The 12551-nt window shown below is 36.0% G+C and overlaps 1 protein-coding gene across 1 annotated transcript in view; it reads left to right on the plus strand.

Annotated features, from left to right (window-relative positions):
* Positions 1 to 10717, plus strand: part of gnai3 (guanine nucleotide binding protein (G protein), alpha inhibiting activity polypeptide 3) — a 115082-nt gene extending 104365 nt beyond the window's left edge. Inside the window, exons 7-8 of the mRNA XM_039748571.1 lie at positions 5001 to 5154; positions 7988 to 10717. Of these exons, the coding sequence (XP_039604505.1) occupies positions 5001 to 5154; positions 7988 to 8178 (345 nt within the window). The 3' untranslated portion in view covers positions 8179 to 10717. The remainder of the gene's footprint in view (positions 1 to 5000; positions 5155 to 7987) is intronic.
* Positions 10718 to 12551: the final 1834 nt, after the last annotated feature.

A 12551-nucleotide genomic window follows, 5' to 3' on the forward strand; every position in this document is an offset into this window, starting at 1 on the left:
AAGCACTTGAAAAAACTTTGACTTTTAGAAAAAAAAAAGGTATAATAAGTAAATTTTATCACTCGTAGTGAGGTTCAGCCAACTGGATAAAATCTATTGTCAAATTTTCCAGTTTCAAAGTCATGAGTTAATACCATTGAAAGATGTGTTTTGCTATGTGACTTTGTTTTAACCAGTTAAAGATTAACTTACAGTCTTTTGTAGCCAATTTATAGCCACACAATATATGTTCTGGAGGATCCACCTTGGCATATCATATTGCCTGGAGCATTATGGTATTTGCTTTCGTGTAAATTCTCAGGTTAAAAAATGTAGCCTGTGGTACTTCAATTTCATCATTTCAGTTAGAAAGCATCAGTTTGGTAGTTCTTTTAACCATGACTGATTGTTACAGTACATTAGTGAGAAACAGTATCACACCCATTAGGGCTGGTTTATACTTCATGCTCAGAACACATACGTGCACGCATCATGGCTGCCACGTGTTCCCGGCATTCATTTGACGTGTCCTCTGAGCACATCCTCAGAAACTAACATGACGCATGCACGATTTGCAGTACCAGTAAAAAGTCGGAGGACGCAGTGTGATCAAGTTGAAATGTGACATCAGAGTCTCTGTTTACTATCTACTGTACGTGTGACAGAAAGCTGCTTTGAGGAACCACCGGGATCGATGTGTGTGCTTACAGATGCATTTGTGGTGCTTTTTCATTCAAGAGTTTCATATTCCCCAATGTAATAACATGATACATTTTAAAAGTCTCATATACCATCTTCTGTGCCATCTTTTTTTCCTGCAATATATTTGAGCTACAGAGAAAAAAATTAAGAACACGTTGTAAAAGTCTATTTTGTGAATGAAGTGGAAATTTCAACTTTAATCTCGAAATGTCCACTTTAACCTTGCAGTTTACTTTATCATTAAAATGGACCATTGTAAACGTCATTTTAAAACTGTCCCAGTTGTTAATCGGTTAGTGCTTCTGGGGGGGGGGCTTCCTCCTGAACTGACAGGAGCAATCGCCACACAGAACACATTACATTTATGATGTTCCAGCTTTCTGCACTTTACAGTCCTTAAATTTATTCTTGATATCACTTTCATGATGAAATGCACTAAAGCATGTACAGTATGTTACATTTTAGTGAAGTTGTAATTAACGACATGAAGGTTTGGGGATTTGGTGATGCTAAAATGGTGCTAGTGTATGTGTATGCTTGTATTCACCTTACAATGCCATGATGCCCCGTCCCAGTGATTGCTTCTGTCTCGCGCCTGATGCTTGCTGGAATGGGAGCATCCCTGGATTGATGGATGCATACATTAAACATCCTTTTTAGAAATATTGTGGCAAGGTGTCCTCAGAGTTTAATGGATGTTTCAGGCAATTCACAACACAGTGAAACCAAACGTTTTCCCACTGTGATGATATCTCGCACTGCCACCTGGTGGAATCTTCCAGATTTATGTAAAGTACGCATGTAAGTATAAACAGTACAATGCTTGCGTAGCAGTCGTGTCTGCTGGTGTGTCGCATGAAGTATAATCCCGGCCTTAAGTTAAGTGGCTTGATTTACAAGTTTTGTTTTGGTTTTTTTTTCTAGCACATTTAGGTTGTTTTTTTTTCCCACCTCACTTTTCAGTAGTCATGAGACTGTACTTTGCAACATATAATCTGCCAATGAGAAGTGTGGCTTTATATAATATTTTGTGTCACATTACCACATGACTGAAATTAAAACATAAAGTCAAGCACAAACATCTTTTGTTTAAAGCAGGGAATTTGAAAATCTGTTTAAAAAAACTAGAACTAAAGCATAACAAGACAAATGGAATGCACTTTGGCAAAATCATTGCTATCCATCTGTATAATGTGAATTTGAAAGTTTTCACCATGCGACATAGACATAAGTCCATAAAACTTGGCTGGGACTTCAGATTAAATGTTTCATACCCACACTTAATTCCTCAGACGAGCACAGGGAATTGCAGCATTGTTTCTTGAATTCACCATTGCATCCACAAGTCTGTTTTTAAAGTGTGCTTTATTGGAACCAGCAATGCACAAACTTACCATTGTATTTTGATAGATGTAATGATATATTCAAAACACTACTGGTGACAGCAAGCTGTACTTACTGCTGTTCTTGAAAACCATGGCCAATACATTGGTGTATTTTTATTGATCAGTGCAGTAAACCTCTAACATAGTGAGGTGAGAAAACAGCCAAATTCTTGCTTCTCTGCTTAATCAATGTCTTGTCTTGATATATCTGTAGCCAGTGAATGATGGGATACTGCTACAGCAAAAAGGTCTCAGCTTTTTACAATGTGTTGACATTCTTATTTTTCTTAAAAGGAAATATAATATTATAAATTCTTTATAGATCCGGTCAAGGCCCATAGCTGAGTAAGGCATACAGGCAGCAAATAAAAGCACATCCATTGTTGGAATAATGTTTGTTAATTCAAAAATCAATTTTTTAAAAGTTTTTACAGTAAAGTACAGTGACTTTGTAGCATAGTTTTCTGGGGTCATTAGTGTCACGTGTGCAGAGAAAATTCTTATTGCATGTGCTAATTAACATGACTCCATGCAGTGGTGCATAGCTGTTTGTTCAGAGAAGCAAGAGTGTTAATCCGTTCAACACACATAACAGTTTTGGTTAAATATGTTTTATTTTTAACCTGTTCTTTATTTCGCTCAGTTTCTCTCTTTCTCAAAGTAAATGTTTACAGATTTTAAAACAGAATTATTTATTTGCAGTTTTTTTTTTTTAAGTAGTATTCACCATTAACACTAGAATCCCTGTAGCCTACGAAAAAAGTCGTAATGCCAGGCAACCCTAAATTCCTTCACACCTCTTCATCAGCGTCTTTATTTTGCAAATGTGTCTGTCGGCACAATCAGCAAGCAACTTGCTATCCCCCAAAACACTGATGCAGCTGAAGTGAGACTCTTCTCAAAGCTCAAGTCTGTTTATCTGGGCGTAAAGTGCCTGGAATTTATATAGGGTAAATAATATATTGTTATTTGGAATACATACATCTCATGTGTGTTCCATGTCTACAACAATCTGCGTAAATGTAGGTTGACAGGAAATGCAAGGCAAGAAATGTTGAACACGCAATTAAAGCATTTTTTTTATGTTCTCAATAATATATTGTTATTTGGAATACATACATCTCATGTGTGTTCCATGTCTACAACAATCTGCGTAAATGTAGGTTGACAGGAAATGCAAGGCAAGAAATGTTGAACACGCAATTCAAATTCAAATAAACACTTTCACAATACAGTAGATATAACAAAACAAGTGTGCCTTTATTCAAGAATATAACCAAAGAAAAAGAAATTATTCAGAGTTGTGTTGCAGTGCAGCAGCCTGCTGGCCAGCGAAAGCAACATGAAGAAGTTGTCTGTTACGGTTCTGCCATTGTCCAGAAATGGCTTTATGACCACAGTCTCAAAGTCTTTCCCCCGTGAGATGACTGGGATCTTTTTCTAAATAAGGAGTAGCATTATGCATGTGCAAATCTGCCATTTTTCACACATGCTGCTTTGTTGTCAAAGCGCAAATACCATATGATAGTCTGATAGCAGTCACCATATCTTTGATTGCCGGTACAACAAATACTGTAGTTCTGACCAGGCATCAACCACCGTACCAACTGTGGTCATCACTGCTCTTCTGAAAAGAATCGAGATAAACTGCATCAACTCAGAGGGAAAGCAAAGTTCGTTTTACCACATGAATGTGACTGTGAGAATAAAACTGAATTATAAAAAAAAAAACACTAACTTTTACAAGTAGCAAAAATTTACAATGGGTGTTACAGACTCAGATCAAATGTATGTTTTTACTATATAATAGTAATAAAGTATCTATCTATCTATCTAATAATAGCAGCTAACTACTCAAAATGAAAATGTGGGGAAGACCCAGAATCAAACCCGCAACCTCTTGATTTAGAAGCAGCCATTCTTACCTCTAACCTGCCCATGCGATTGATAAATGGGCTTTGGTTTTTATATATTGTAAATTGAATAATTTCCTTTTTTTTGGTTATATTCTTGAATAAAGGCACACTTGTTTTGTTATACCTTTTGTAAAAGTATTAATTTGATATTTGCACTTCAGTCTTTACACATTATACATAAATTTCACGTCAACATTTTATCAGTTCTTATTATAACATGAAAAAAGTTTCTGTTTGAGTTATGTATTCAACATTTCTTGCCTCGCATTTCCTGTCATCCTACATTTACCCAGATCGTTGTAGACACGGAACACGCGTGAAATGTATGTATTCCAAATAACAATGTATTATATTTACTCTGATACTCAATACAATTCCAGGCACCTTATACCCAGATAAACAGACTTGATCGCTGAGAATTTTGCATCGGTTGGGGGATGGGATAGCCGGCTACTTGCTGCTTGTGCTTATTGACTTATTTGCAAAACAAAGACACTGATAAAGAGGTGCGAAGGAATTTAAGGTGGCCTGGCATTACAACTTTTTTCTTAGGCTTCAGAGATTCTAGTGTTAAGGGAGTTATATAAAATAGAAATAGATTATATACTCCACTCTCGCTCTCAGTTTACTGTGTACCAATGGAATACTTCTGGTAATGTTACATACCATCTACTGTCTTTATATTTTATATTTGCTCTTGGTTTTTGAAAGTGTAATGTTTAATTAAGAGCATGTCTAGTGTTTCTGTTCGTATATATGTTTTTTAGTTTCTTTTTCCTGTTATAGTGTCTACACATGTCAATATGCTGAAATGTTTTTGGTGCATTATTTTCCTTGTACTGTACATTAAAAAAGTTCTTTCTGTAAAACTGAATCTTTATCTCCCTTTCTCTCTTTTATGATTAAAAGATCATTTCCAAGTAAGAATATGAGATTAAAATAGCTGTTCTCACCATTTTATACTCTGTTCAGTTGTACTATTTATAAAACTGAATCTGTGTCTATCTTTCTCTCTCAGAATCGTATGCATGAGAGCATGAAGCTGTTTGATAGCATTTGCAACAATAAGTGGTTCACAGAAACCTCAATTATTCTGTTCCTTAATAAGAAGGACTTGTTTGAAGAAAAGATTCGCCAAAGTCCATTGACCATCTGCTATCCAGAATACACAGGTGGGGGCAAACACTTTTGTTTTTCTGCTTATTTGATTTCTTTACTGTCAGAATGTTGAGACAATATATAAATGTTAACAAAAGAAACAACTGTGCTGTGGACAAAATGAGAAGTCAAGCAAAATGACACATTTTATTGGGTGTGGACAAAATAAATATAGTTTTCCACTTGTGTTAGAATATTTTAGGTGGTATAACCATGGTAGCTTCCACTAGTGATGAGAAAAACAGCCAAGTTTCAATTTGCATAAAAACTTAGATTTCAAGTAAATCCCAAAATAATATTGGGGGGGACAGGGTGGTTTGGGGATATAAAATTGGTAATATTACTCCCCAAAGCCTTATTTGCACTTCTGTGTTTACCTGTCCCATAACTCCAGCTGCATAAAGCAAGTAATCACCTGCACTCCGGTTAAATCAATTTTCTTTTTTTGCCTCTCATTTACATCATTATAGGGGTGCACTTTGTGGGATTTTGTTTTCCTCTTTTTAAGTTTGATATGATGCACATTTTCCCTACAAAGCTGCAGAAAAATGCACCATCGTGCAAATTGCTGTTTTCTCAACAGAAAAACTCGCTACACGGAGACCTGCTTGATCCCCATCCCTTACCATTAGCTTGCAAACAGCCCATGCAAGCTTCTTGATTCTTGCAGATAACAACTCCATGTGCTGTGAAGTTTTGTTTTTTATTTATGTCTCTGCTGCATCTTAAGGTTGTGATCACCAAGATTACTGTCATAATTATCAAAGTGAGCATCCTGTTACCAATACAAACACAAACATGTCTGATGGTTCAAGAAAATGATTACACGAGACATGAAAAGAATCCATAGATTTCCCTCAACTGTGCGACTTCATTTAAATGCTAAATTACAGGCAAATGTATGCAGAATTAATAATGCATGGAAATGCTCCCAGACAGTAGATAAATACTGTTCTTCTCATGTTGAGGGGATTAAAAATTGAGGGTTACTTTGTCTTTGTTCATTTTGTTTTAATAAGACTCTTCCTAATCATTTATTTATTTTAAGATAAGAGGTAAATAAACTGTGACTAAGACTATGCTGTAGATAATTACTTTTAATTGTGTCTATTTTAACCAAGGGTTTTTGCAAAAAGGTATGAAGAGAAGGTGACAGGCAATGACATCATACTGTCAGGGAGAACAGATGCAAAGAGAGAAGCTGAATGAAGACAAGTATTTGAAAGTCTAGCAAGAAAAGTCAATTTTACAAAACATTGTGGGCAAAGTTGAGAGCACCTTAGAGAAAGAGGTCTTGTGTGTCTGTTCTTCATTTGAACTATCAACTAAATAAATTGACAGAAATAAAACATTTTAATGCATTGATTTCTGGGGTGCAATGGGGACTTTTTTAACTTTTACCTCGTAATTAACTTAAAATAACTTAAGTCAATGGGTAGCAAAGACATGGAAAATTCTTGTTTGTCCGATTTTTACTAATGTCACTTACTAAAAATATCTATCAAGCCACGGTTTTAAAAAATACAGCTAGTGAGAAAAGTAGTTGCTTTAATACTCTTTTTAAATGGTGGGATAACATGCAGCATTACTATGTGAGAGAGGTGGTATAGGCAAGTTCTGGAGCCACACCACATCAATGTCTGTGAAAGCAAGAACAAAAGGGCAGTGTCGCCTACGGTGGTCCCAAATGACAAAGCACCAGACCAAGGCTGCATTATGAAAGTAGCAGAAACTCTTATAGAATTACCTCAGCTAGATTAAGAAAAATGAGCTCTTTAATAAATTACACAGACATCTCCAGGTTGTACTAAAGCCACGTTTGCTTTCACGGACATTCCACAAGAATTTGGAAATATTTCTTAGAGATCCTGGTCCATCTTGATATGAATGCATTATGCAGTTTCTGCACATTTGTCAGCTGTGCATTCATTCTGGGAATCTCCTGTTCTACCACATCCTAAAGGTGTTCGGTTAGATTTCAGATCTGGTGACTAGGAAGGCCACTGCAAAGCACTGAACTCATTGTCATGTTCGTAAAACCAGTTTAAAACGATATTTGCTTTGTGACATGTTGCATTATCACTCTTGAAATAACTATTTGAAGAGGAGTAAACTATGGCCATGTAGGGATGCACGTGGTTAGCAACAGTACTCAAATAGGCATCTTCAGCTTTCTGTCCTTGGTTGATAGGAAGGAAAATCTCACATGGTCTTCTGCTGTTGTAGCCCTTCTTCCTCAAGGTTCGACGTGTTATGCATTCTGAGATGCTTTTCTGCTCAACACAGCAGAGATTATCTGAGTTACCCTGTGTTTCTCTCAGCTTGAACCAGTTTTGCCATTTTCCTGTGACTTCTCTCATCAGCACACAGTTCCATCCACAGAACCAGTGCTCACTGAATTTTTTATACCTTTCTGAGTAAACTCTCGAGGGATTGTAGTGTGCGACAATCCCAAGAGATTAGCATTTACAGAAATATTCAAACCAGCCCACCTGGCACTAATAAGCATGCCATGAGTGCAATCACTGAGACCTGCATCTGTATGATTTTATACATTGCCGTGCCACCGTTGCATTGGCTGATTAGATACTTGCAGGTGTACCGGTGCTCCTAGTAATTTGCTCAGTGACTTTATATACTGTAAACGTTTGTGTTTCAGAAAAATACACTCCTATTAAACAGACCGTAAAGCCCAAGACCTATATATTATATAGTAATGCATACAATGTATTTTTGTGTTTCAAAGCAGTATGTAAATAGTCTTGTAACATCCTCTCTTCACCTTACTTTTTATATGTTTATTATGTGGTAAATAAATATAGAGCATTTGTGCTTTTTAATTTTTAGGGTCTAACACATATGAAGAGGCAGCGGCATATATCCAATGCCAATTTGAAGATCTAAACAGAAGGAAGGATATAAAGGAGATCTACACACACTTTACGTGTGCTACAGACACAAAAAACGTGCAGTTTGTGTTTGATGCTGTGACAGATGTGATCATCAAAAACAATTTGAAAGAGTGCGGCCTTTACTGAAGTTTTTTTCTTTGGAGACAATGAAGATGGAACATTTTAGTAGGATCATTTCTGAAGAGGGCTAATACTGCTAGCCCCAGTTCCCTCATACCTAGAACACTCAGGAACCCTGTCAGTATTTGGATGGAACCTCACTTCGCTATCATCAGGATGTCACATATGTTTAAGCAGTTGTACAGTCCTTCCAAAACGTTATGTGTGTTTTAATGTAATATGACTACCAGTTTGTTTGTTTTTTTTTTTTTTCAGTTTATAGGTAGCAGTTAATTTCTCCTACTTGTTACCTAATTTTGTGAACTTACCCCTCCAACCAGAGCCAATCAGTATTTCACGGAAGTGCAAAAAATTATAACGGTTCTTCTGGAAAGATCTTAAAAGATTGTTTAATTAGATAGGAAAATGAAATCCTTCGTTCTCGGTGTTCTTTTGGAATGAAGCATGAAAATAGCCTGAATATCACTATTTTTGACAGCAAAGGAAAGTTGCTGCTGTTTTAGTATTTTAAATACAAAGACCAAATGTTAACACAAGCTGCATGCAGAATCTTTTAATTCTTTTTCTCAATTGCGCATTACAGAATGCCTTTTGTTCTACTTTTTTAATCAAACGATAAAGCAACCATTTTTGTTAATTACGAAAATATGTATATAAAATGTAAATTCATTTTCGAACGTGATAATTTGCCAATGTGTGCAGGTGCCATGTTTTAAGCAATTTTCCAATTTGTTTAATGAAGAAATCCTATTGTTTCTCAGTTTGTTGTCTGCCTTTGCCAAATTCTGCCATTTTAAAATGTATTACTTTTACTATGCATTTTGACCAAAGTGTTCTGAAACCGATTTTAAGTGTGTGTTTGCAGGTTATCCTATTTGGGAGGAAATTGGCCTTCCACCAGTTTGACTTTTTGTTTAACTAAGCAAAATATATCTTTTCTCAATGATAAAACGCAAAGTCAATGATAATGCAAGGTTGCTTGATCTCTCCTATAGTAACAGAAACAATGTGGAAATAGCTGATTGTTTCTCTTATATTCTCTTACTGAATTGCATTGATGTATATGACTCTTTTTAGAATGTTATAATTTAGAGTGAATATTCATACTATTTATATGAAAAAGTATTAAAGAAGGTTTCTTTTCACCATCGTAGCAGGGAAGTAGGTGCACACAAGCAAGAGAAAAATGTGCCTACTCTTCCTTCGTTTCTATTTACTTTTTTGCCAAAACCAGCATAGTTGTATTTTTTTTTTCCCCAAGGCCTGCATAATTTTCAGGGTATCTGTGGTTTCTCTATACGTTTATGCAAAAAGATGATTTTGAATACAATATGCACAATTAATGTTTTTTTTTTTTTAATCAATTGATAAAGAATTAAGAGACAAACGAGCAGCTATGTTTTTAGTTTCTTTAAACCTGTGCTTTGGTAATCACTTACTTATTGCGGTTCCTTTTTTAAATTCTGCTGCTTTGTACATCTATGCTTTTGTACAATGTAATGCTTCAAGAGCTCTTTCTGTTATCGCCTGTAACTATCTCCTGTGTGTGCTTCTTTTTTTAAATTAAATTCCAAGGACTTTTAAGCCCGAAAATTGTACATTTGTGGGGCAGGCTTCTCAAAGAATACAGGCTTAGTATTTAATCTCTGCATTAGAGTGATTGCAGTAGAAGTGTATTTGTTTCCTTTAACTTTTGACGTACTGATGTTATCAAGAGGATGTCTTTATGGACTTTTGAAATTAACCTTTAAAATGGCTATGAGATTCATAAAGTACTACCACTGGTATATTCCAGAGAGCAGCAAATGGGTCTGAAATCAAATTTATCTATAATATCTATCTATACATTATTATATATAGATAGACAATATTGCTCCATTTGTTTTTCATCTGCTATAAGTGAAGTATTATCTTCAGAATTGAGTGCAGTTGTACAGTTTGTTGCCATTTTGTAAGGTCTGTCTCTGAACTGGGAAAACATTCCTGTAATTAGGATTTAACCCTAATTTCTATATAAGTCATTGCACAAAGAGCTATAATCACTTGCAGGATGTTTAAGTGCACTTGTGGGTAAGTATTTAATTTTTACCAGTTTTACTGTTCTGTGGTTCATAGTCTGTGAAATAACATTAACTTGGTGAATGACAGAAAAAGCACAAGTAACTGTTTTGCTTTTGGGGTTTTTATTTTTTCTTTAAGTTGGTCTGTAGATTCTGATCTCTTTGTTGACTGCATCATCTGATCACACACACACGCACTCCCAAGTGTCCAACTTTCTTTTCTGGACATGTAGACCAGTGTTAAAGTTGTGTTTCATACAATAAAAAGCTTAAAAATGGTTCTGTCAGTGTTTCCCAGTAAACATTTTAGCCGCATTGATATTTGTAAAGTAGCTCGAATAGCAAATATGCAGGACTGCAGTTTGCATTGAATGCCACTTTTGAGAAAAATGTAAGATGCTGTATTATATCGACTGTTTTATTATGCCTGAAGCTTATTTGCTTATTTAAAAATAAAAAGAGAACCTTCATTCTGAAATGTAAAATGTGTGTAGCTTTTTTTTTTTTTGATTTAATATTTCATCATGTCTGATCTTGTCTAATAAGCAGGTGGTGTGACTTTCTACCATTGTCAACATTACAGTTCCTCCCTAGATAAAGCAGGCCATGGTTTCTCCTAAGTTGATTGGACGCTCTTATGTGTCACCAGAGATAACGTGTTGAACTTTGAATATGGTGTTCCTGCCTCTGCTTTGCACCACTTGCTGCTGAGATGGGTTTCAGTTTAATGAAGCTGGTTAATAATTCTTTACATTTATATAGTGCTTTTCTCACTACTCAAAGCGCTCTCTCCACAGGGAGGACCCAGGAAGCGAACCCACAAAGCAGCAGCACTACCACTGCGCCACCTGTGTGGTTAAGGAGATGGATTGATGGATTGATGGATGGATGGATGGATGGATGGATGGTTGGTTCTACTGGACATGGAGAGATCTGTGTACCAAAGTGTATTTTAATTTAGACTTTTGATTTCAGCATGGTTTGCAACTCTTCAACCTCCCAAACAGTATTCCTATTTCATTCTAGGTACAATGAAGTATCTTCAGCATGATTTTCAAAGTAATAAAACTTTAAAATTAAAGATTGGAAGTTTTTTTTGTTCAGCATAGGTAAGTAATGTTCAGTATAGTCAATTATTTCTGCTGTTTATGTTTGTATACCTTACTCAGGGAAATTAGTAATTCTTGAGCATTCAGTATAAGTGAATTAGTGTGTGTATATGTATTCAACATATCTAAAGCCATTTGAGGCATTTATGGCAGATCCAGGAAGGAGATGTCTAGCAGTATTATCAGTTTTAAGGAGCAAAGTGTGATTTGATTGACTTGCTGAATCTTTTTAGCATCCTCTTATTTTGAAATATGCTTAGTCTGCTCAGCTTTGCATGCAAGTCAGGGCCCATGCTTGACTGCAGCACAAATTCACAAAGAGTACTGTATGTACCCACAGTCACTGCCAGTTAGAGTCACTAGTTAACCTAACACACACACACATACACACACACACACATTTTTTGGAAATAAACAAAACTCAGTGCACAAAATATCAGTATATGCCAGGTGAATAGGGATCACACCCCATAGATGAATTTGGATGCAGAATCCTGGGGTGCTGAGCTATCTATAGCCGCTACATCACCCTGCTCATCCTTTCACAGTAATTACCAATCGTAGTCGGTACTGCACGGTGTGGACGTTCCTTTCTCCTAAAAATTCCCTGTTCCTTAGTGGCTCCATCACCACATTATACCTAATGTGTACTGAGTATACTGGCACAAGAATGGCGGTCGTCACATCATCCAGGTGGTTGCTACACATTGGGGATGATTAAAATGGTTCTGCATTATCTATGTTAAGCAATTTAAGTAGGTAGAAAAGCCCTACATTAATGTAATTAATGAACTAATTACTACAACTTATTTTAATGTGTTAGACAACCATAGTACAGTAATCCCTCCTCCATCGCGGGGGTTGCATTCCAGAACTCCCCGTGATAGATGAAAATCCGCAAAGTAGAAACCATATGTTTGTATAGTTATTTTTATATATTTTAAGCCCTTATAAACTCTCCCACACTGTTAACATTATTAGAGCCCTCTAGACATGAAGTAACACCCTTTAGTCAAAAGTTTAAACTGTGCTCCATGACAAGACAGAGATGACCGTTCTTTCTCACAATTAAAAGAATGCAAATTTATCTTCTCTTCAGGAGGAGAGAGCGAGAGAGCGCTCGCAAAGAAAAGCAAACAATCAAAAAATCAATACGTGTGCTTTTAAGTTTGGCGAAGCACCACAATAAAGCGGCATTTTTTAGAGGAGC

Source organism: Polypterus senegalus, chromosome 3, assembly GCF_016835505.1.
Source record: "Polypterus senegalus isolate Bchr_013 chromosome 3, ASM1683550v1, whole genome shotgun sequence".
NCBI classification, from domain to species: Eukaryota; Metazoa; Chordata; class Cladistia; order Polypteriformes; family Polypteridae; genus Polypterus; species Polypterus senegalus.